At 65.8% G+C, this 22,522-nt stretch overlaps 1 protein-coding gene and 1 long non-coding RNA gene across 2 annotated transcripts; both read right to left on the bottom strand.

Moving 5' to 3' along the window:
- Positions 1-52: 52 nt before the first annotated feature.
- Positions 53-3,381, bottom strand: LOC136788671 (uncharacterized). Its single transcript, XR_010827304.1, has 3 exons — positions 3,231-3,381; positions 3,032-3,135; positions 53-233 (listed from the first exon to the last, which is right to left on the bottom strand). It is a non-coding gene; the product is annotated as an uncharacterized lncRNA (long non-coding RNA).
- Positions 3,382-5,131: 1,750 nt separating this feature from the next.
- Positions 5,132-21,444, bottom strand: LOC136788590 (branched-chain-amino-acid aminotransferase, mitochondrial-like). The gene is given in 18 exon segments (XM_066987153.1): positions 5,132-5,534; positions 5,621-5,695; positions 7,897-7,975; positions 7,978-8,035; positions 8,982-9,043; positions 9,046-9,066; positions 10,899-11,041; positions 12,497-12,518; positions 12,521-12,577; positions 12,580-12,641; positions 12,643-12,656; positions 13,700-13,819; positions 15,242-15,352; positions 16,767-16,852; positions 16,855-16,914; positions 16,917-16,965; positions 19,202-19,252; positions 21,354-21,444. Coding segments are annotated over 18 exon segments (1,515 nt in total). The 5' UTR covers positions 21,396-21,444.
- Between the last annotated feature and the right edge of the window lie 1,078 nt (positions 21,445-22,522).

Here is a 22,522-nt window from a genome sequence, read left to right as displayed (position 1 = left end):
GCCCCAAGGGATCCGCAGAATCGGGGTCCAAAGCGGGGGGGGCACCGGGGGGCGTTTCGGGGGGCCCCGGTCGGGTAAAGGCAAGAAGTGGGTGAGGCGCGGGGGGGGCGTCTCGGGGTGGCCCCCCGGTAATTCCAGGGTCAGGGGCAGCCGCAGGCGCTCGCCCTCGTAGACGTTGTAGCCGTCGGGGCGGACGCGCTCGTGGAAATTGCAGTCGGGGGGGCGTAGGAAGCCTGGGGGGGGCAAAAAGTGTCGGGGGGGGGTCAGCTTTAAGGTGGGGGGGGTTGGGGGGGTGGGATTTGGGCGGGGGGGGGGGGGTTGGAGGGGGGAAAGGGAGGGGAATGGGGGAGAGGGGGGGAAGGGGGAGGGCGGGGGGGCTGGGGGGGGTCAAAAATTTTCGGGGGGGTCAAAAATTTTCTGGGGGGGTTAAAAATTTTCGGGGGGGGGTTAAAAATTTTCGGGGGGGGGTCAAAAATTTTTTTAGGGGGGTAAAATTGGAAGGGGTTGCGGGGGGGGGATATGGGGGGGAATTGGGGTCGAAATGGGACGGTGAGAATTTGAGGGGGGTCAAAATTGGGGGGGGCAAAAATTTGGGGGGGGGCAAATTAGAGGGAGAAATTTGGGGGGAATGCGGGGGGGGCAAAATGCGGGGGTATAAAAATTTCGGGGGGGGGCGTGTCGAAGTTTGGCGGGGGCGAAATTTGGGGGGGGGGGGGCAAAATTGGAGGGGGGAAATGGGGGGGTCAAAATTAATGGGGGGTTAAAATTAATGGGGGGTCAAAATTAATGGGGGGGCGTCAAAATTAATGGGGGGGGTCCAAATTGGGGGGGGGTCCAAATTTGGGGGGGGTGTCAAGAGTTGGAGGGGTCCAGGGTGTGTGGGGGGAAAGAGTCAAAATGTGAGGGGGGGGCAAAATCGGGGGGGGTGTCAATATTTGGGGGGGGAATGGGGGGGGTAATTGGGGGGGCTAATTGGGGGGCTAATTGGGGGGCTAATTGGGGGGGGCTAATTGGGGGGGCTAAAGGGGGGTAATTGGGGGGGTAATTGGGGGGGCTAATTGGGGGTAATTGGGGGGGGGTAATTGGGGGGCAATTGGGGGGGCAATTGGGGGGCTAATTAGGGAGGGGCTGATTAGGGGAGTAATTGGAGGGGGTTAATTGGGGGGACTAATCGGGGGGGCTAATTGGAGGGGTAATTGTGGCTAATTGGGAGGGTTAATTGGGGGTAATTGGGGGGCTAATTAGGGAGGGGCTAATTGGGGGGGCTAATGGGAGGGCTAATTGGGGGGCTATTTGGGGGGCTAATGGGGGGTAATTGGGGCTAATTGGGGGGTTAATTGGGGGTAATTGGGGGGTAATTAGGGAGGGGCTAATGGGGGGCTAATTGCGGGGCTAATTGGGGCTAATGGGGGAGTTAATTGGGGGGTAATTGGGGGGCAAATTGGGGGGGCTAATTGGGGGTAATTAGGGAGGGGCTAATTGGGGGGCTAATGGGGGGGCTAATGGGGGGCTAATGGGGGGGGCTAATGGGGGGGTAATGGGGGGTAATTGGAGGGTAATGGGGGTAATTGGAGGGGGCTAATTGGGGGGGCAAATTGGGGGGTTAATTGGGGGGGCTAATGGGGGGCTAATTGGGGGGGCTATTTGGGGGGCTAATGGGGGTAATTGGGGCTAATTGGGGGGTTAATTGGGGGTAATTGGGGGTAATTAGGGAGGGGCTAATTGGGGGGCTAATGGGGGGCTAATGGGGGTAATTGGGGCTAATTGGGGGGGTTAATTGGGGGTAATTGGGGGTAATTAGGGAGGGGCTAATGGGGGGCTAATTGCGGGGCTAATTGGGGCTAATGGGGGAGTTAATTGGGGGGTAATTGGGGGGGCAAATTGGGGGGGCTAATTGGGGGGTAATTAGGGAGGGGCTAATTGGGGGGCTAATGGGGGGGCTAATGGGGGGGCTAATGGGGGGCTAATGGGGGGTAATGGGGGGTAATTGGAGGGTAATGGGGGGGTAATTGGAGGGGGCTAATTGGGGGGGGGGCAAATTGGGGGGGGTTAATTGGGGGGCTAATGGGGGGGCTAATTGGGGGGGCTATTTGGGGGGCTAATGGGGGTAATTGGGGCTAATTGGGGGGGTTAATTGGGGGTAATTGGGGGTAATTAGGGAGGGGCTAATTGGGGGGCTAATGGGGGGCTAATGGGGGGGTAGTGGGGCTAATTGGGGGGGTTAATTGGGGGTAATTGGGGGGTAATTAGGGAGGGGCTAATTGGGGGGCTAATTGCGGGGCTAATTGGGGCTAATGGGGGAGTTAATTGGGGGGTAATTGGGGGGCAAATTGGGGGGCTAATTGGGGGGTAATTAGCGAGGGGCTAATTGGGGGGCTAACGGGGGGCTAATGGGGGCTAATTGGGGGGCTAATTGGGGGGCTAATGGGGGGTAATGGGGCGGTAATGGGGGTTAATTGGAGGGGGCTAATTGGGGGGGCAAATTGGGGGGCTAATTGGGGGGCAAATTGGGGGGTTAATGGGGGACTAATGGGGGGCAATTGGGGGGCTAATTGGGGGGGGTAATTGGGGGGTAATTGGGGGGGCTAATTGGGGGGGCTAATTCGGGGGCTAATTCGGGGGACTAATTCGGGGGGGCTAATTGGGGGGCTAATTGGGGGGGCAATTGGGGGGTTAATTGGGGGGGCTAATTGGGGGGGCTAATTGGGGGCAATTGGGGGGCAATTGGGTGGGTCTAATTGGGGAGGTAATTGGAGGGGGCTAATTGGAGCTAATGGGGGGGTTAATTAGGGGTAATTGAGGGGCTAATTAGGGAGGGGATAATTGGGGGAGCTAATGGGGGGCTAATTGGGGGGTTAATTGGGGGGGGCTAATTGGGGGGGCAAATTGGGGGGGGTTAAGGGGGGGGGGGGGGGGCAGGGGTTTTTGGCCGCTGTCCGCGCAGAGGTGAGCTCCTGAGCCCGGCGGGGGGGGGTGGCTGTTTGGGGGCCCCCCCCCCGGTACCCCCCCCGGGGGTGCCCCCCGCACTCACCGCCCCGTAGGGCCGCCCCCCCGCGTCCAAGCAGAGGAAGCGGCCGCTGCGGGCGCCCCGGATCCGCACCACGCCCGGCTTCACCGCCTGGATCTCCAGCAAACCTGGGGGGGGGGGGGCACCGATAAGGACCCCCCCCTAATTTATAACCCCCCCCTCCCCAAAAATACCCCCCCCCCAATAAAAAAACCGAACTCACTGTAAGCTCCTCGCTGCTCCGCTCCCGTCACCTCCCCCCCCGGCAGCAGCTCCAGCACCGCCTGGGCCCCCCCCGGGCCCCCCCCGGCCACCAAATGGCGCCACCTCCGCGCCCCCCCCAGGGCCAGCAAAGGGCTGGAATCCGGCGGGGGGGGGGGGGCGGCGGGGGGGGGCGGAGGTGGGGCCCCCCCCCCGGCGCTGCACAGAGCAGCCAGCGCCAGCCACGGCCCCGCACCCATCGGGGACCCCCCCCCGGGAAAGGACGGCGCCGCTTTATAGCACCCATGGATGCGGGGGGCGGGGGGGGGGGGGGGGCCGGGGGGGGTATTCCCGGGGGTTTGGACTTTGCCCCCCCCCCGCATGGGGCGATCACGGGATTCCCCCCCGCTGATGCAATCTCACGGTTGCTGACACCAGACCCGGGGGGGGGGGGCACGTGGGGACACCGGGGGGGGGGGCAGGGATCATGTGCCCCCCCCCCCCCCCGTTATTGCCCCCCCCCCCCCGTTATTGCCCCCCCCCGTTATTGCCCCCCCCGTATTGCCCCCCCCTTATTGCCCCCCCCTTATTGCCCCGCCCTCGCACCCCCTCAATATTGCCCCCCCCCCCCCATTTTTGCCCCCCCCCCAGTATTACTGCCAGCCCTGGTGTTGCCCCCCCCCCATTATTGCCCCCCCCCCCCATTTTTGCCCCCCCTTATTCTCGCCCTTTTTTGCCCCCCATTATTGCCCCCATTATTGCCCCCCCTTTATTTTACCCCCATTATAGCCCCCCCTTATTTCCCCCCATTAGAGTCCCCCCATATTGCCCCCATTATAGCCCCCCTTAATGCCCCCCCATTATAGACCCCCCTCATTATTGACCCCTCTTATAGCCCCCCTTATTGCCCCCCTTTTAGCCCCCTCCTTATTGCCCCCCGCTATAGCCCCCCATTATTACCCCACCTTACTGCCCCCCATTATGCCCTCCCCATTACAGCCCCCCATTATAGCCCCCCATAATGCCCCCCATTATAGCCCCCCATAATGCCCCCCATTATAGCCCCCCTTAAGGCCCCCCATTATAACCCCCCTTATTGCCCCCCATTATACCCCCCTTATTGCCCCCCCCATGACCACAGCCGTTTTGTTTCCACCTCCTTTATTGACCTCGGTTGACCTCAGGTGACCTTTGACCTTTTTTTTTTGGGGGGGGGGCACCCCCCGCTTCGACCTTTCATTTCGGGGGGGGCACCAGCAGCCTTCCCCCCCCCCCGGGGCATCACAGCAGAGTTTGCCCCCACGGGGGGGGGTGTTACCCAGAAGCCCTTGGGGCGAGATTTTTGGGGGGGGGGGGGCACGAAGAAGGCACTGCGGGGGGCGGGGGGGGCACCAAAAGGCACTGGGGGGGGGGAACCCAGGAGCCTTCGCAGCAGCACTGGAGCCCCCCCCCCCAAATTGTCACTGTAGGGGGGATATTGCACGGGGGGGGGCCCCCCCCCCGGGGGGCAGTTAGAGTGCTGGGGGGCAAATCTGCCCCCTGGGGGGGGGTATTTGGAGTGCTGGGGGAGCAAATTTGCCCCCTGGGGGGGGTATTTGGAGTGTTGGAGGGGGGCAAATCTGCTCCCGGGGGGGCAATTGGAGTGCTGGGGGGCAGATTTGCCCCCGGGGGGCAATTGGAGTGCTGGGGGGGTAAATCTGCCCCCCCGGGGGGTATTTCGTGTGCGGGGGGCAAATTTGCCCCCTGGGGGTTATTTGGAGTGTTGGGGGGCAAATCTGCTCTCGGGGGGGTAATTGGAGTGCTGGGGGGGCAAATCTGCCCCCCCGGGGGGGTATTTGGAGTGCTGGGGGGGCAGATTTGCTCCCCTGGGGGGGGGGCAATTGGAGTATTTGAGGGGCGATTGGAGTGCTGGGGGGGGCAGATCTACCCCCCGGGGGTATTTGGAGTGCTGGGGGGGGCAGATCTGTCCCCGGGGGGGAGCAATTTTTTTGGGGGGGGGGTTGCCCCCAGGGGGGTATTTGGAGTGTGGGGGGGTAAATTTGCCCCCCTGGGGGGTATTTGGTGTGCTGGGGGGGCAGATAGTGCCCCCCCACTTACGGTATTGGGGGGGGGGAGGGCGGATACCCCCTGGGTATCCGCCCCCCCCCCATTTTTGGTGCGGTTGGGGGTGGGGTATTTGCCCCCCCCCGGGGGTATTTGGTGCTTTTTTTTTGGGGGGGGGGGGGCAGATACCCCCGGGGGCGTCCATTGCCGGAGGGGGGGGGGGGCACAAGGCGGGGGGGGGGGGTCACAGGGGCTGGGCCCAGTCGCTGGCAACGCGGCCGTACTGCGGGGGGGGGCGGGGGGGGGGCACATTATTGGGGGGGGCAACACCCCCGTGCCCCCCCCCCGTGCCCCCCCCCCAGCACCCACCTGGATGTCGCTGAGCGCCCGCAGGAAGCGCCGCGCCAGCTCGGGGCCGTTCTCCATCGTGGGCACCGGGTACCACTGGGGGGGGCACAATAATTAGGGGGGGGGGGCACAGTAATGGGGGGGGCACGGTAATTGGGGGGCAGGGACAGTAATTGGGGGGCACGGTAATTATGGGGGAGGCACGGTAATTGGGGGGCACAGTAACTGGGGGGCACAGTAACTGGGGGGCACAGTAATTGGGGGGGCACAGTAATTGGGGGGGGTACAGTAATTGGGGGGGGTGCAGTAATTGGGGGGGCACGGTAATTGGGGGGGCACGGTAATTGGGGGCACGATAATTATGGGGGGCACAGTAATTGGGGGGGCACAGTAATTGGGGGGGTACAGTAATTGGGGGGTGCAGTAATTGGGGGGGCACGGTAATTGGGGGGGCACGGTAATTGGGGGGGCACAGTAATTGGGGGGCACGGTAATTGGGGGCATGGTAATTGGGGGCACGGTAATTATGGGGGGGCAGAGTAATTGGGGGGCACGGTAATTAGGGGGCAGAGAAATTGGGGGGTGCAGTAATTATGGGGGCACAGTAATTGGGGGGCACAGTAATTATGGGGGTCACAGTAATTAGGGGGGCACAGTAATTGGGGGGGCACGGTAATTGGGGGGGCACAGTAATTGGAGGGGGGCACAGTAATTAGGGAAGGCATAGTAATTAGGGGGGAGGCACAAGAATTATGGGGGGGGCACGGTAATTGGGGGGGGGCAGACAGTAATTGGGGGGGCACAGTAATTAGGGGGCACGGTAATTAGGGGGGCACAGTAACTGGGGGGCAGGGACAGTAATTGGTGGGGCACGGTAATTATGGGGGGCATAGTAATTGGGGGGCACGGTAATTAGGGGGCAGAGTAATTGGGGGGGCACAGTGATTATGGGGGGCACAGTAATTGGGGGGGTGCAGTAATTAGGGGGGCACGGTAATTGGGGGGCACGGTAATTGGGGGGCACGGTAATTATGGAGGGGCACAGTAATTGGGGGGTACAGTAATTGGGGGGGCACGGTAATTGGGGGGGCACAATAATTGGGGGGGGCACGGTAATTATGGGGGGGGGCAGAGTAATTGGGGGGCACGGTAATTAGGGGGCAGAGAAATTGGGGGTTGCAGTAATTATGGGGGGCACGGTACTTGGGGGTGGCACAGTAATTATGGGGGGGCTGGAGACCCCATCACACCCCCTTGTCCCCCCATGCCCCCCCGTGCCCCCCATAACCCCTCCCAGCCCCCTCGTACCCCCCCATAACCCCCCCCCACGTGCCCCCCCCCCCCCCCGTACCTGCCCCCTGTACAGGACGCCCCCCATATCCCCCTATAGCCCCCCCAACCCCCCTGTACCCCCCGTACCCCCCCATAGCCCCCCCATAGCCCCCCCAACCCCCCTGTACCCCCCATAGCCCCCCCAAACCCCCTCCCAGCCCCCCCAAACCCCCCCATATCCCCCCATGCCCCCCCGTGCCCCACTATAGCCCCCAAATCCCCTCCCAGCCCCCCCAAACCCCCCAAATCCCCCCAGCCCCCCCATAACCCCCTTCCAGCCCCCCAAACCCCCTCCCAGCCCCCCAAACCCCCCATATCCCCCCATGCCCTCCCCGTGCCCCCCTATAGCCCCCCAAATCCCCTCCCAGCCCCCCCAAACCCCCCAAATCCCCCCAGCCCCCCCATAACCCCTCCCAGCCCCCAATAACCCCTTCCAGCCCCCCCAACCCCCCCCCCAAATCCCCCCCCAGCCCCCCCATAACCCCTCCCAGCCCCCCATAACCCCTTCCAGCCCCCCCCAACCCCCCCAAATCCCCCCCCAGCCCCCCCAAACCCCCTCCCAGCCCCTTCAAACCCCCCCAAACCCCCCCCCCAAACCCCCTCCCAGCCCCCCCATAACCCCTCCCAGCCCCCCAAACCCCCCCATATCCCCCCATGCCCCCCCGTGCCCCCCTATAGTCCCCCCCAAATCCCCTCCCAGCCCCCCCAAACCCCCTCCCAGCCCCCTCAAACCCCCCCCCCAAATCCCCTCCCAGCCCCCTCGTACCCCCTCGTACCCCCCATAACCCCCCCCACTTGCCCCCCCATATACCCCCATGCCCCCTGTGCCCCCCTATAGCCCCCCATGCCCCCCCATAACCCCCTCCCAGCCCCCTCAAACCCCCCCAAATCCCCTCCCAGCCCCCTCATACCCCCTCATACCCCCCCATAACCCCCCCCCCGTGCCCCCCCCGCGCCCCCCGTACCTGCCCCCCGTAGAGGATGCCCCCACGGGGCACACCACGCAGGCCGTCCCGGCCCCGAACATCTCCCGCAGGCGCCCCCCTCCAGCGCCTCCAGCACGGCCGCCATGGGCAGGGGCCCCTCCCGCACCTCGAACTCCCCCTGGGGGGGGGGGGGTAACGGGGGGGGGGGGTGAGGGGGGCATGGTGTCCGTCCCCCCCCCCCCCCCAACTCCCCTTCCCAGCCCCCTCGGTGGGGCAGTGGGGTGCCCGGTGCCCCCCCCCATGGTCCTATTCTCCCCCCCATGTCCTCGTACCCCCCCCCATGTCCCCCCATGACCCCATAACCCCATGACCCCCCCATCCCCATAACCACCCCATATCCCCATACCCCCCCATGTCTCCCCATAACCCCCTATAACCCCCATGACCCCCCCATCCCCATAACCCCCCCATATCCCCATACCCCCCCCATGTCCCCATGACCCCCCCATATCCCCATTACCCCCCCAAAGCCCCCCCATGCCCCCATAACCCCCATTCCCCCCCCACGTCCCCATAACCCCCCCCATGTCCCAATATCCCCTTAACCCCCCGTCCCCATGACCCCCCCGTCCCCATAACCCCCCCGTCCCCACAACCCCCCCATGTCCCCATAACCCCCCCACGCCCCCCCAGGTCCACATACCCCCCCCCCCATATCCCTCATATCCCCCCCATATCCCCCCCCCCACCCCATAACCCCCACGTCCCCATAACCCCCCCCACGTCCCCATAATGCCCCCCAGCCCCATATCCCCCCCCCCACGTCCCCATAACCCCCCCCCACGTCCCCATACCCCCCCCACCCCATATCCCCCCCCCACGTCCCCATAACCCCCCCCCACCCCATAACCCCCCCCCCACGTCCCCATAACCCCCCCACGTCCCCATATCCCCCCCCAGCCCCATATCCCCCCCCCCCCCCACCCCCCACCCCATAACCCCCCCATAACCCCCCCCCCACCCCATAACCCCCCCATAATGCCCCCCACCCCATAACCCCCCCCACCCCATAACCTCCCCCCCCCCCACCCCATACCCCCCCCAGCCCCCCCGGCCCCCCGTACCCACTCCCGCGCCAGCTCCAGCAGGCTCTGCCGGGTCACCCCGGGCAGGATGAGCCCGTCCAGGGGGGGGTCACCAGCTCCGCCTCTGCCGGCCCCCACGCGGGGGGGGGACTGACCCCCCCCCCCCCCCCCATAACCCCCCAGCCCCCCCCGGCACCCCCACCCCCAAAAATCCCAACCCCCCAACCCCCCCAGCCCCTCCCCAGAGCCCCCAAATCCCCCCCCCCCCCCCCCCCCATCCTCCCATAACCCCCCCCATAACCCCCCAAGACCCCCCCATAACCCCCCATAACCCCCCCCACGCCCCCCCCATATCCCCCCCCCCCGACCCCCCCGTGCCCCCCCCCGGCCCCCCCCCATCCTCCCAACCCCCCCAACGCCCCCAAATCCCCCCCCAACCCCCCCCCCTCCATCCTCCCCATAACCCCCCCATAACCCCCCAAGACCCCCCCATAACCCCCCGACCCCCCTCCCTCCCCCCCCGACCCCCCGACCCCCCCATGACCCCCCCCCCCGACCCCCCCCCCAGCCCCCCCCGGCCCCCCCCATCCTCCCACCCCCCCCCAACGCCCCCAAATCCCCCCCAACCCCCCCCCTCCATCCTCCCATAACCCCCCCATAACCCCCCAAGACCCCCCCATAACCCCCCACGCCCCCCCCACGACCCCCCCCTTTCCCCCCCCCGACCCCCTCAGCCCCCCCCCCCCCCCGACCCCCCCCATCCTCCCAACCCCCCCAACTGCCCCCAAATCCCCCCCAACACCCCCATAACCTCCCCATAACCCCCCCATAACCCCCCAAGACCCCCCCCATAACCCCCCCACGACCCCCATCCCCCCCGACCCCCTCAGCCCCCCCCCCCCAGCCCCCCCAACCTCCCAACCCCCCCCCATAACCCCCCACGCCCCCCCCGTGCCCCCCCCGTGCCCCCCCATCCCCCCCAGTCCCCCCCAGCCCCCCCCAACCTCCCAACCCCCCCATAACCCCCCCCCCAGCGCCCGCAAATCCCCCCCCATAACCCCCCATAACCCCCCCCCCCCCCCCCCCGACCCCCTCCCTCCCCCCCACGACCCCCCGTGCGCCCCCCTTGCCCCCCCCGTGCCCCCCCGACCCCCCAACCCCCCCCCCAACCTCCCAACCCCCCCCTTAACCCCCCCCCAGCGCCCCCAAATCCCCCCCATAACCCCCCATAACCCCCCCCCCCCGACCCCCCCTCCCTCCCCCCCACGCCCCCCCGACCCCCCTGTGCCCCCCCAGTCCCCCCCGGCCCCCCCATCCTCCCAACCCCCCCAGCGCCCCCAAATCTCCCCCCAACACCCCCATAACCCCCCATAACCCCCCAAGACCCCCCCATAACCCCCCGTGACCCCCCTCCCTCCCCCCCCACAACCCCCCCCGACCCCCCGTGCCCCCCCCGGCCCCCCCCCCCATCCTCACAACCCCCCCCCAACGCCCCCAAATCCCCCCCAACACCCCCATAACCTCCCTATAACCCCCCCATAACCCCCCCGACCCCCCTCCCTCCCCCCCACGACCCCCCGGGCCCCCCACGCCCCCCCCGTGCCCCCCCGACCCCCCCATCCCCCCCCCAGTCCCCCCCCCCCCCAGCCCCCCCCCAACCTCCCAACCCCCCCCCATACCCCCCCCCCCCCCAGCGCCCCCAAATCCCCCCAACACCCCCATAACCCCCCGAGACCCCCCCACGACCCCCCCCATAACCCCCCCATGCCCCCCGTGCCCCCCAGTCCCCCCCATCCCCCCCCCAACCTCCCAACCCCCCCATACCCCCCCCCAGCGCCCCCAAATCCCCCCCATAACCCCCCATAACCCCCCATAACCCCCCCGACCCCCCCTCCCTCCCCCCCCCACGACCCCCCCCCCGCCCCCCCCCCCGTGCCCCCCGCGCCCCCCCCGTACCGCCATCCGGGCGCCGCCAGAAGACGAAGAGGTTCATGGTGCCCACCTCGGTCAGGAGGCGCTGGGGGCCGTGCAGCCACAGCACCTGCTGGCAGCCCAGCGCCTGCGCCCGCTGCTGCAGGGCGATGGTGGGGCCGTAGTTCCTGGGTTTTTTTTTTTTTGGGGGGGGAGAAAAAAAAATTTGGGGGGGGGGGGGCACGGGGTTTGGGGGGCACGCGCCCCCACCCTAAAAAACCCTGGCTGCTTCCTGAGGGGGTGAGAAGCCGGCTAATGGCTGCCCCCCCCTTCCCAGTTGGGTGCCCCCCAGCCATAAAAGTGCCCCCCCCCCCCCATAAAAGTGCCCCCCCCAATAAAAGTGCCCCCCCATATAAAGTGCCCCCCATATAAAGTGCCCCCCCCCAAAAGTGCCCCCCCATATAAAGTGCCCCCCATAAAAGTGCCCCCATAAAAGTGCCCCCCATAAAAGTGCCCCCCCATATAAAGTGCCACCCCCATATAAAGTGCCCCCCCATATAAAGTGCCCCCCATATAAAGTGCCCCCCATATAAAGTGCCCCCCATATAAAGTGCCCCCCCAATAAAAGTGCCCCCCATATAAAGTGCCCCCCCATATAAAGTGACCCCCCCATATAAAGTGACCCCCCCATAAAAGTGCTGCCCCCCAATAAAAGTGCCCCCCATAAAAGTGCCCCCCATAAAAGTGCCCCCCATATAAAGTGCCACCCCCATATAAAGTGCCCCCCCATATAAAGTGCCCCCCCATATAAAGTGCCCCCCCATAAAAGTGCCCCCCCATATAAAGTGCCCCCCCATATAAAGTGCCCCCCATATAAAGTGCCCCCCCCCATATAAAGTGCCCCCCCCATAAAAGTGCCCCCCCATATAAAGTGCCCCCCCAATAAAAGTGCCCCCCCATATAAAGTGCCCCCCCATATAAAGTGACCCCCCCATATAAAGTGACCCCCCCATAAAAGTGCTGCCCCCCAATAAAAGTGCCCCCCCCCATAGGAGTGCCCCCCCCCAATATGAGAGCCCTCTCCCCCCAAATTCCCCCCCCATATGAGCCCCCCCCCAAAGAACCCCTCCATATGAGTGCCCCCCCCATATGAGAGCCCCCCCATAGGAATGCCCCCCCCATATGAGAGCCCCCCCCACGACAGCCCCCCCATAGGAATGCCCCCCCCATATGCCCCCCCCCCCAAAATGTCCTCCCCCATATGAGAGCCCCCCCCCCCAGGAATGCCCCCCCCCATATGAGAGCCCCCCCCATATGAGAGCCCCCCCCCATATGAGAGCCCCCCCATACGACAGCCCCCCCCATAGGAATGCCCCCCCCATATGCCGCCCCCCCCCCCCCCAAAATGTCCTCCCCCATACGAGAGGCCCCCCCCCCCCCATGGGTGCCCCCCCACCTGGGTGCTCCCCCCATCTGAGTGCCCCCCCTCCAAACCCCTGCCCCCCCCCCCCAACCAGGAGCCCCCCCCAACCTGGGTGTCCCCCCCAAACACCTTCCCCCCACCCCTCCCATGCCCCCCCCCCCCATGTGCGCCCCCCCACGTGTGCCCCCCCATGTGTGCCCCCCCCCCCAAAAAAACTCACCCCCCCAGCTTGCAGTGGCCGGCCCCCCCGGCCAGGCGCGGGTGTGCTGGGGGTCCGCCAGGAGCCCCACGGGGCTGAAGTGCCCCCCGGGAAGTACGGCCCCACCGGGCACAGGATGACGAAGAGCAGCGCCCGCCCGGGGGGCCACCCCCAGGGACGGCTGTGGGGGGGGTGTCAGGAGGGGGGGGGGGGCTGCATCCCCTAACACCCCCCCCCACCCTGAAAATCCTCCCTCCGGGAATCCCCGGAGCCTCCCCCCCCCCAATACCCCATAGAAACAGCCTGAAAACCAGAGAAACCCCCCCAAAAAAAACATAGACCCCCCCCCCAAAAAACTCCATAGGGCCCCCCCAAAAAACATAGAACCCCCCAAACCCTATAGGCCCCCCCAAAAAACATAGGAACCCCCAAACCCTACAGAAACCCCAAAACCCCATAGAACCCCCCAAAATCCCATAGAACCCCCCCCCCCAAGAGAGGGCCCCCCCGGCCCCCCCCCCCCATCCTCCAGGCCCCCCAGCCCCTCCCCAGTGCCCCCAAATCCCCCCAAATCCCTTCCAACCCCCCCATAACCCCCCCATAACCCCCCCCCCCAAACCCCCCAGCCCCCCCATAACCCCCCCCCCAGACCCCCCCGTGACCCCCCCGGGCCCCCCCATCCTCCAGGCCCTCCCCAGTGCCCCCAAATCCCCCCCAAATCCCCTCCAACCCCCCCATAACCCTCCCATAACCCCCCATAACCCCCCAAACCCCCCCATCCCCCCATAACCCCCCCCCATAACGCCCCCCAGACCCCCCCAGACCCCCCGATCCCCCTCCGCCCCCCCCCGGCCCTCCCCCATCCTCCAGGCACCCCCCAGCCCCTCCCCAGTGCCCCCAAATACCCCCCAAATCCCCTCCAACCCCCCCATAACCCCCCATAACCCCCCCATAACCCCCCCAGCCCCCCCATAACCCCCCAGACCACCCCCCAAGACCCCCCCCATGACCCCCCGGCCCCCCCATCCTCCAGGCCCTCCCCAGTGCCCCCAAATCCCCCCAACACCCCCTGCAGCCTCCCATAACCCCCATAACCCCCCATAACCCTCCCATAACCCCCCAACCCCCCCCAGCCCCCCCATAACCCCCCCAGCCCCCCCAGCCCCCCCCCATAACCCCCCCAGCCCCCCCCAGCCCCCCCATGACCCCCCCCCGGGCCCCCACCTCGGTGCCGATGAAGGTGGGCCTGATGTAGAGGCTGGCGGCCTCGGCCCGGGGCACCCAGTCCTGCTCCAGCCTCACCAGCGCCCGGATGCACTCCAGCAGCTCGGCCTCGTCGAACGCCTGGGGGGGGGGGGCGCAATGGGGTGGGGGGGGGGGGCATATGGGGTGGGGGGGGGCGTATGGGGATGGGGACATGGGGGGGAATGGGGACATGGGGGGGAACGGGGTTGGGGGGCATATGGGGTGGGGGGGGCAATGGGGGGTGGGGGGGGCAATGGGGCCGGGGGGGCAATGGGGTGGGGGGGCAATGGGGGCATGGGGGGTGGGGGGGTAATGGGGCCGGGGGGGGTAAAGGGGATGGGGGGGGGGCAATGGGGTGGGGGGGCATATGGGGATGGGGGGTGGCAGGGGGAATGGGGACATGGGGGGATATGGGGACATGGGGGGCACGGGGACCACCCCCTTAGGGACATGGGGGCTCACAGGGGACAATGGGGACCACCCCCCTCCCCCCCAAGGGACACGGGGGGATATGGGGGACAATGGGGACAGGGGACAATGGGGGCCCCCACCTCACCCCGAGGGACAATGGGGACACGGGGGACAATGGGGTCACAACGGGAGACAATGGGGGAAGTAATGGGGACACATTGGGGGGGACAATGGGGGACAGTGGGGTCACAACGGGAGACAATGGGGGACATAATGGGGACACAATGGGGGAAGTAATGGGGGGGACAATGGGGACATGGGGGGACACGGGACACAATGGGGACACAATGGGCACATGGGGAAAATGGGGGGACACGGGGGACAATGGGGACACAATAGGAACACAATGGGGGACACAATGGGGACACAATGGGGGAAGTAATGGGGGGACAATGGGGACACGGGGGACAATGGGGACACAATGGGGACATGGGGGGACACAGGGGACACAATGGGGACACAATGGGGGACACAATGGGCACATGGGGAAAATGGGGGGACACGGGAGACAATGGGGACACAATGGGGGGACATGGGGGAAAATGGGGACACAATGGGGGACACAATGGGGACAATGGGGACACAATGGGGACACAATGGGGACAATGGGGGGACATGGGGACAATGGGGACACAATGGGGACACAGTGGGGACACAGTGGGGGAAGTAATGGGGACACAATGGGGACACAATGGGGACACAATGGGGACACAATGGGGACATGGGGAAGATGGGGGGACACGGGGGACAATGGGGACACAATGGGAACACGATGGGGGACACAATGGGGACACAATGGGGGGGACACTGGAGAATGGGGACACAATGGGGACATGGGGACAATGGGGACACAATGGGGACACAATGGGGGGACACTGGAGAATGGGGACACAATGGGGACATGGGGACAATGGGGACACAATGGGGGACACAATGGGGGGACAATGGGAACACCATGGGGGAAGTAATGGGGGGACAATGGGGACACGGGGGACAATGGGGACAATGGGGACACGATGGGGACACGGGGACAATGGGGGGGACACTCACGGGCAGGCAGACCCTCTGGGCGGAGCGCCCCATCCGCCTCATGTTGAGTTCGGGGCGAAAAAGGCGGATTTTGTCGTCGGCGCCGCGGAACGCCTTCATGCCCTCGAAGAGCTGGGGGGGGGCGAGGGGGGCACTGGGAAACGGGCTGGGGGTACTGGGAGGGACTGGGAGGAACTGGCGGCACTGGGAGGGGGGCTGGGGGGCACTGGGAGTACTGGGAGGGGGACTGGAGGGCACTGGGAGGGGGCTGGGGGGAACTGGGGGCACTGGGAGGGGGGCTGGGGGCACTGGGGGCGCTGGGAGGGGGGCTGGGGGGCACTGGGAGTACTGGGAGGTGGGCTGGGGGCACTGGGAGTACTGGGAGGGGGACTGGAGGGCACTGGGAGGGGGCTGGGGGGAACTGGGGGCACTGGGAGTGGGGCTGGGGGAACTGGGGGCACTGGGAAGGGGGCTGTTTTGCCCCATTGTTTTGGGGCCATTTGGGGGCATTTTGGGGGGATTTCAGGGCATTTTGGGTCTTTTTTTTTTGCTTTTTTTGGGGGGTGTTAGCATTTTGGGGCACTGTTTTGGGGCCATTTGGGGGTATTTTGGGGGGTATCAGGACATTTTGGGGCTTTTTTTGGGGATGTTTTGGGGCATTTGGGGGCTTTTTAGGGGGACGTTTTGGGGGGGTGTTAGCATTTTGGGGCACTGTTTTGGGGCCATTTTGGGACATTTTGGGGGGTGTCAGGGCATTTTGGGCACTCTTGGGGACATTTGGGGGGCTGTCGGTATTTTGGGGCTTTTTTGGGGGACGTTTTGGGGCATTTTGGGGGGTGTCAGGGCATTTTGGGGCTTTTTTTGGGGGGGGTGTCAGGGCATTTTGGGACACTGGTTTGGGGACATTTGGGGACATTTTGGGGGGCGTCAGGACTTTTTAGGGCATTTTTGGGGGGTGTCAGGGCATTTTGGGGCATTTTTTGGGGACATTTGGGGACATTTGGGGGGGTCAGGGTTTTTAGGGCATTTTTGGGGGATGTTTTGGGGGGGTGTCAGGGCATTTTGGGGCTTTTTTGGGGGACGTTTTGGGGCGGTGTCGGGGCATTTTGGGGCATTTTTTGGGGACACTTGGGGACATATTGGGGGGGTGTCAGGGCATTTTGGGGCACTGTTCTGGGGACATTTGGGGACATTTTGGGGGTGTCAGGACTTTTTAGGGCATTTTGGGGGGGATATTTTGGGGGGTGTCAGGGCATTTTGGGGCACTGTTTTGGGGACATTTGGGGACATTTTGGGGGTGTCAGGACTTTTTAGGGCATTTTGGGGGGGATATTTTGGGGGGTGTCAGGGCATTTTGGGGCTTTTTTTGGGGACGTTTGGGGGGGTGTCAGGGCATTTTGGGACACTCTTTCGGGGACATTTTGGGGCATTTTAGGGCTTTTTTTTTTTTGGGAGGGGGGTCAGGCTCAGCGCAGTTTGGGGCCGAGTTTCGGGGCCGTTTCGGGGTCGCCCTTTATTTTTTTTTTTTTTTTGGGGTGGCCCCCACCTCGACGGCGTAGTGCAGCGCGGAGGAGGCGGGGTGCAGGCGCAGGTCCTGGAAGGGGCGGATGTGGGGGGGCCCCCAGCCCCCCCCCGGCTCCACTCGACGGTCAGCATGTGGTCCGTGAAGGTCTGCCCGAAGGTCAGCGCCCCCCCTCCGGCTTGGCTTTGGGGTTGCTGCTCAGCTCCACGCGCAGATCCGCCGCCTGCGGGACCCCAAAAGGGACCCCGAGGTTTGGGGGACCCCAAAACGGAGGGACCCCAATAGGGACCCCAATAGGGACCCCAATAGGGAGGGAGCCCAGAATGGAGGGAACCCAATAGGGACCCCAAGATGGGGGGAGCCCAATATGGACCCCAAAACTGGGGGACCCCAATAGAGACCCCAATAGAGACCCAGAGGTGGGGGGACCCCAAAACAGAGGGACCCCAATAGGGACCCCAATAGAGACCCCAAGATGGGGAGACCCCAATAGGGAGGGAGCCCAGAATGGAGGGAACCCAATAGGGACCCCAATAGGGACCCCAAGATGGGGGAGCCCAATATGGACCCCAAGACTGGGGGACCCCAACAGAGACCCCAACAGAGACCCCGAGATGGGGAGACCCCAATAGGGAGGGAGCCCAGAATGGAGGGAACCCAATAGGGACCCCAAAATGGGGGGACTCCAATACGGACCCCAATATGGACCCCAAGACTGGGGGACCCCAATAGGGACCCCAATAGAGACCCCAAGATGGGGAGACCCCAATAGGGAGGGAGCCCAATAGGGACCCCAGTAGGGACCCCAAGATGGGGGGACCCCAAAACAGGAGGACCCCAATAAAGACCCCAACAGAGACCCTGAGATGGGGAGACCCCAATAGGGAGGGAGCCCAGAATGGAGGGAACCCAATAGAGACCCCAATAGGGACCCCAACAGGGACCCCAATAGGGACCCCAAGACTGGGGGACCCCAATAGAGACCCAGAGGTGGGGGGACCCCAAAACGGAGGGACCCCAATAGGTACCCAAATAGAGACCCCAAGATGGGGAGACCCCAATAGGGAGGGAGCCCAGAATGGAGGGAACCCAATAGGGACCCCAACAGGGACCCCAACAGGGGTGGAGCCCAATATGGACCCCAAGACTGGGGGACCCCAATAGAGACCCCAATAGAGACCCCGAGATGGGGAGACCCCAGTAGGGAGGGAGCCCAATCGGGAGGGAGCCCAATAGGGAGGGAGACCAATAGGGACCCCAATAGGGACCCCAATAGGGACCCCAAGATGGGGGGGACCCCAAAACAGGAGGACCCCAATAGGGACCCCAAAAGAGACCCCGAGGTGGGGGGGGACCCTAAAACGGAGGGACCCCAAAAGGGACCCCAATAGGGACCCCAACAGGGACCCCAGGACTGGGGGACCCCAATAGAGACCCCAACAGAGACCCAGAGGTGGGGGGGACCCCAAAACAGAGGGACCCCAATAGGGACCCCAAGATGGGGGGACCCCAATAGGGAGGGACCTTGGAACAGAGGGACCCCAAAAGGGACCCCAATAGGGACCCCAATAGGGGGGGACCCCAAAACGGAGGGACCCCAATAGGGACCCCAACAGAGACCCCAAGATGGGGGGACTCCAATATGGGGGGACTCCAATAGGGACCCCAATATGGACCCCAAGACTGGGGGACCCCAACAGAGACCCCAGTAGAGACCCAGAGGTGGGGGGGGGACCCCAAAACGGAGGGACCCCGATGGGGACCCCAATAGGGACCCCACCAGAGATCCCAAGACTGGGGGACCCCAATACGAAGGGACCCCGGTATGGGGGGGACCCCAAAACGGACCCCAAAATTGGGCACCTCAGGATTAGGGCACCCCAATAAGGATCCCAATAGGGACCCCAAAACTGGGGACCTCGGGCTTAGGGCACCCCAATGGGGACCCCATCGGGGGGGGGGGGGGCGCTGCTATTAGGGTACCCCGATACCGACCCCATTGTGAGCGGGACCCCAGGACCGGGCCCCCCAGGACTGACCCCATTGGGACCCCCCCCAGGACCGACCCCATTGGGGACCCCCCCAAGGACCAACCCCATTGGGCCCCCTCCCGACCCCATTGGTGCCCCCCCCCCCCCAGGACCGACCCCATTGGGGACCCCCCCAAGGACCGACCCCATTGGGCCCCCCCCCGACCCCATTGGTGCCCCCCCCACCCCAGGACCGACCCCATTGGGGACCCCCCCCAGGACCGACCCCATTGGGCCCCCCCCGACCCCATTGGTGCCCCCCCCCCCCAGGACCGACCCCATTGGGCCCCCCCCCGACCCCATTGGGGACCCCCCCCCCCCCAGGACCAACCCCATTGCCCCCCCCTCCAGCACCAACCCCATTGGGGACCCCCCCCCAGGACCCACCCCATTGAGGCCCCCCCCGACCCCATTGGGGCCCCCCCTTACCCTAAAAACACTGCTGTAGGATCGCCGGGGGCCCAGCAGGGCTGCGAGGACCTGGGGGGGGGGGGCAAAAAATTGGGGGGGGGGGGGGGATTTAGGGTGGGGGGGGGCACAATGACACCCCCCCCCCCTCCCAGTTCATCCCAGTTTGGGACCAGTAAAAACCAGTTAACGGCCGGGGGGGGGGGCTGGAGAGCAATGGGGGTGAGTTTTGGGGGGGGAGGTGGGGGGGGGTGTAAAAGGGGGGGGGGGGGGTAAAGGGGGCGGGGCCATGTGTGGCCACGCCCCCTTTTCAGCCCTGGCCCCGCCCCCCGGCCTAGCCCCGCCCCCCCCGTTGGACTTTGGCCCCCCCCCCCGCCGCCGCCATTGGGAGTTGCCGGAGGAGGCTGAAGGTGGGGGGCCGGGGGGGGCTTTTTTTGGGGGGGGGGCACGTTTTGGGGAGGGGGGGGGCACGGAGGGGTGCCCTGAGGGGGGAGGGGGCAGGGCTGAGCCCCCCCCTCCCCCCGCAATAAAAGGGGGGGGGTGTAAATGGGTGGGGGGGGCAATAAATAGGGGGGGTGGGGGGGGCTGGAGGTTTTTTGGGGGGGTGGAGGGGGGGTTTTGGGGGGGGGGGGTCCCAGTTTGGGCCCCCAGAAATCCCCGGGGGGGGGGGGGCAGGGAGCTGGGGAGGGGGCGGGGCCACGGGGAGGGGGCGGTGCCTGGGCGTGGTCACAGGGAGGGGGCGGGGCCTGTGCCGCGCAAGGGGGCGGGGCCTGGAGCTTGGTCACGGGGGAGGGGGCGGAGCCTGCGATTGGGCGGGGGCACAAAAGGGGCGGGGGCCTGGGCTGTAGGTCAGGGCGGGGTCATGGGAGGAGGCGGGGCCTGCGCCTGGGAAAGGGGGCGGGGGCTGGGAAAGGGGGCGGGGCTTGCGGGACCCGGGGAAGGGGGCGGGGCTTGCGCCTGAGCAGGGCCGCGGGTGTCCAGTATGGCCTGGGGGGTTACTGGGAGAGACTGGGAGCCACTGGGAGGGACTGGGAAGGACCCTGAGAGGACCTGGGGGTTACTGGGAGAGACTGGGAAGGACCCTGAGAGAACCCAGGGGTTACTGGGAGCTACTGGGAGGACTGGGATGACAGAGGAAGGCACTGGGAGAGACTGGGAAGGACCCTGAGAGAACCCAGGGGTTACTGGGAGCTACTGGGAGGACTGGGAGTGCACTGGGAGAGACTGGGAAGGACCCTGAGAGGACCAGGGGGTTACTGGGGGCTACTGGGAGGACTGGGATGCCAGAGGAGGGCACTGGGAGAGACTGGGAAGGACCTGGAGAGGACCAGGGGGTTACTGGGAGCTACTGGGAGGACTTGGGGGGGGCACTGGAAGAGACCGGGAAGGACCCTGAGAGCACCAGGGGGTTACTGGGGGCTACTGGGAGGACTGGGGAGGGCACTGGGAGCTACTGCGGGGCACTGGGAGGGGCACTGGGAGGACTGGTGGTGGTACTGGCAGCTACTGGGAGCCACTGGGAGGACTGGGGGGGACCTTGAGAGGACCAGGGGGTTACTGGGAGCTACTGAGAGGACTTGGGGGGGGCACTGGGAGAGACCGGGAAGGATCCGGAGAGGACCAGGGGGTTACCGGTGGCTACTGGGAGGACTTGGGGGGGGCACTGGGAGCTACTGGGGGCACTAGGAGGACTGGGGGGGACACTGGGAGCTACTGGGGGGGGCACTGGCAGCTACTGGGGGGCACTGGGAGAGACTGGGAAGGACCCTGAGAAGACCAGGGGGTTACTGGGGGCTACTGGGAGGACTGGGGAGAGCACTGGGAGCTACTGGGGGGGGCACTGGGAGGACTTGGGGGGGGCACTGGGAGGACTGGGGGGCACTGAGTGGACTGGGGGGACACTGGGAGCTACAGGGGGGCACTGGGAGGACTGGGGGGGCACTGGGAGAGACTGGGAAGGACCCTGAGAGGACCAGGGAGTTACTGGGGGCTACTGGGAGGACTGGGGGGGGCACTGGGAGCTACTGGGGTCTACTAGGAGGACTGGGGGGGGCACTGGGAGGACTGGGAGAGGGGCCACAGGCGACCCCGAGGGGCGTCGAGGCCCCGCCCCCGCCCCGGAAGTAGCCCTGCGCCCCGGAAGCGCTTTCCCCCCCCCCAGCCCCCCACTCACCGCTCCGCTGCCCCAGCACCGGGCTCGCACCGCCGCCGCCATGGCTCCGCTGCCCCGCCCCGCCCCCGCCCGCAGCCAATAGGAGCGCGCCTCACATCCCCGCCCCCGGCGGCGGCCAATGGCAGCGCGCCTTGCCGCTTCTCCCCCGCAGCCAGCCAATGGGAGCCGTCTTCCCGCGCGCCGCTCGGCCACGCCCCTTCGCCGGCTCGGCGGCCAATGGGAAAGGCCCGGACGGACTCGCCCCCTGAGGCCACGCCCCTCGGTTCTTGGGGGCGGGGCTGGGGGAACCCTCTGCGGGCGTTGCCGGGCAACGCGAGGCCACGCCCCCCCCTCGTGACGTAATCGCCCTTATATAGTGAGGGGCCGCAAGGCCGAGGGGGGAGAGCCCGGGGGGGGGGGGGTCTAAAAAATGGGGGGGGGTCCCCAAATCCCGGGAGGGACCCCAAAAAGTGGGGGGGTCCCCAAATCCGGGGGGCGTCCCCAAATCCTGGGGGGGACCCCCAATAGTGGGGGGACCCCAAATCCAGGGGGGGACCCCAAAAAGTGTGGGGGGGTCCCCAAATCTGGGGGGGGTCCCCAAATCCAGGGGGTGTCCCCAAATCCCGGGGGTTGTCCCCCAAATCCGGGGGGGGGGTCCCCAAATCCCGGATTTCTGCGGAATTCCGTGCGGATTTCTGTCAGCGCGCCGTAAGGAAAAAACGCTGTTAATAATAAAATCGGGGGGAATTGCCCCAAAACGGGCCTCTTGCTCCCTGCTGCAAATGATGGGGCGCCGCGGTGAGGGCTGGGGTTGGGGGTTACGGTTAGGGTTAGGGTTGGGGTTGGGGTTAGGATTAGGGTTGGGGTTAGGATTAGGGTTAGGATTGGGGTTAGGATTAGGGTTGGGGTTGGGTCAGGATTAGGGTTGGGGTTAGGGTTAGGCTTGGGGTGAGGATTAGGGTTAGGGTTGGGGTTAGGATTAGGGTTTGGGTTGGGGTTAGGATTAGGGTTAGGGTTGGGGTTAGGATTAGGGTTTGGGTTGGGGTTAGGATTAGGGTTAGGGTTGGGGTTAGAATTAGGGTTGGGGTTGGGTCAAGATTAGGTTTGGGGTTGAGGTTGGGGTTGGGGTTGGGTTTGGGGTTAGGATTAGGGTTAGGGTTGGGGTTAGGATTAGGGTTGGGGTTGGGTCA

This window comes from Anser cygnoides, chromosome W (genome assembly GCF_040182565.1).
Source record: "Anser cygnoides isolate HZ-2024a breed goose chromosome W, Taihu_goose_T2T_genome, whole genome shotgun sequence".
NCBI classification, from domain to species: Eukaryota; Metazoa; Chordata; class Aves; order Anseriformes; family Anatidae; genus Anser; species Anser cygnoides.
The sequence above is the reverse complement of the archived record's forward strand: the minus strand, read 5'-3'. Positions and strand labels throughout refer to the sequence as shown.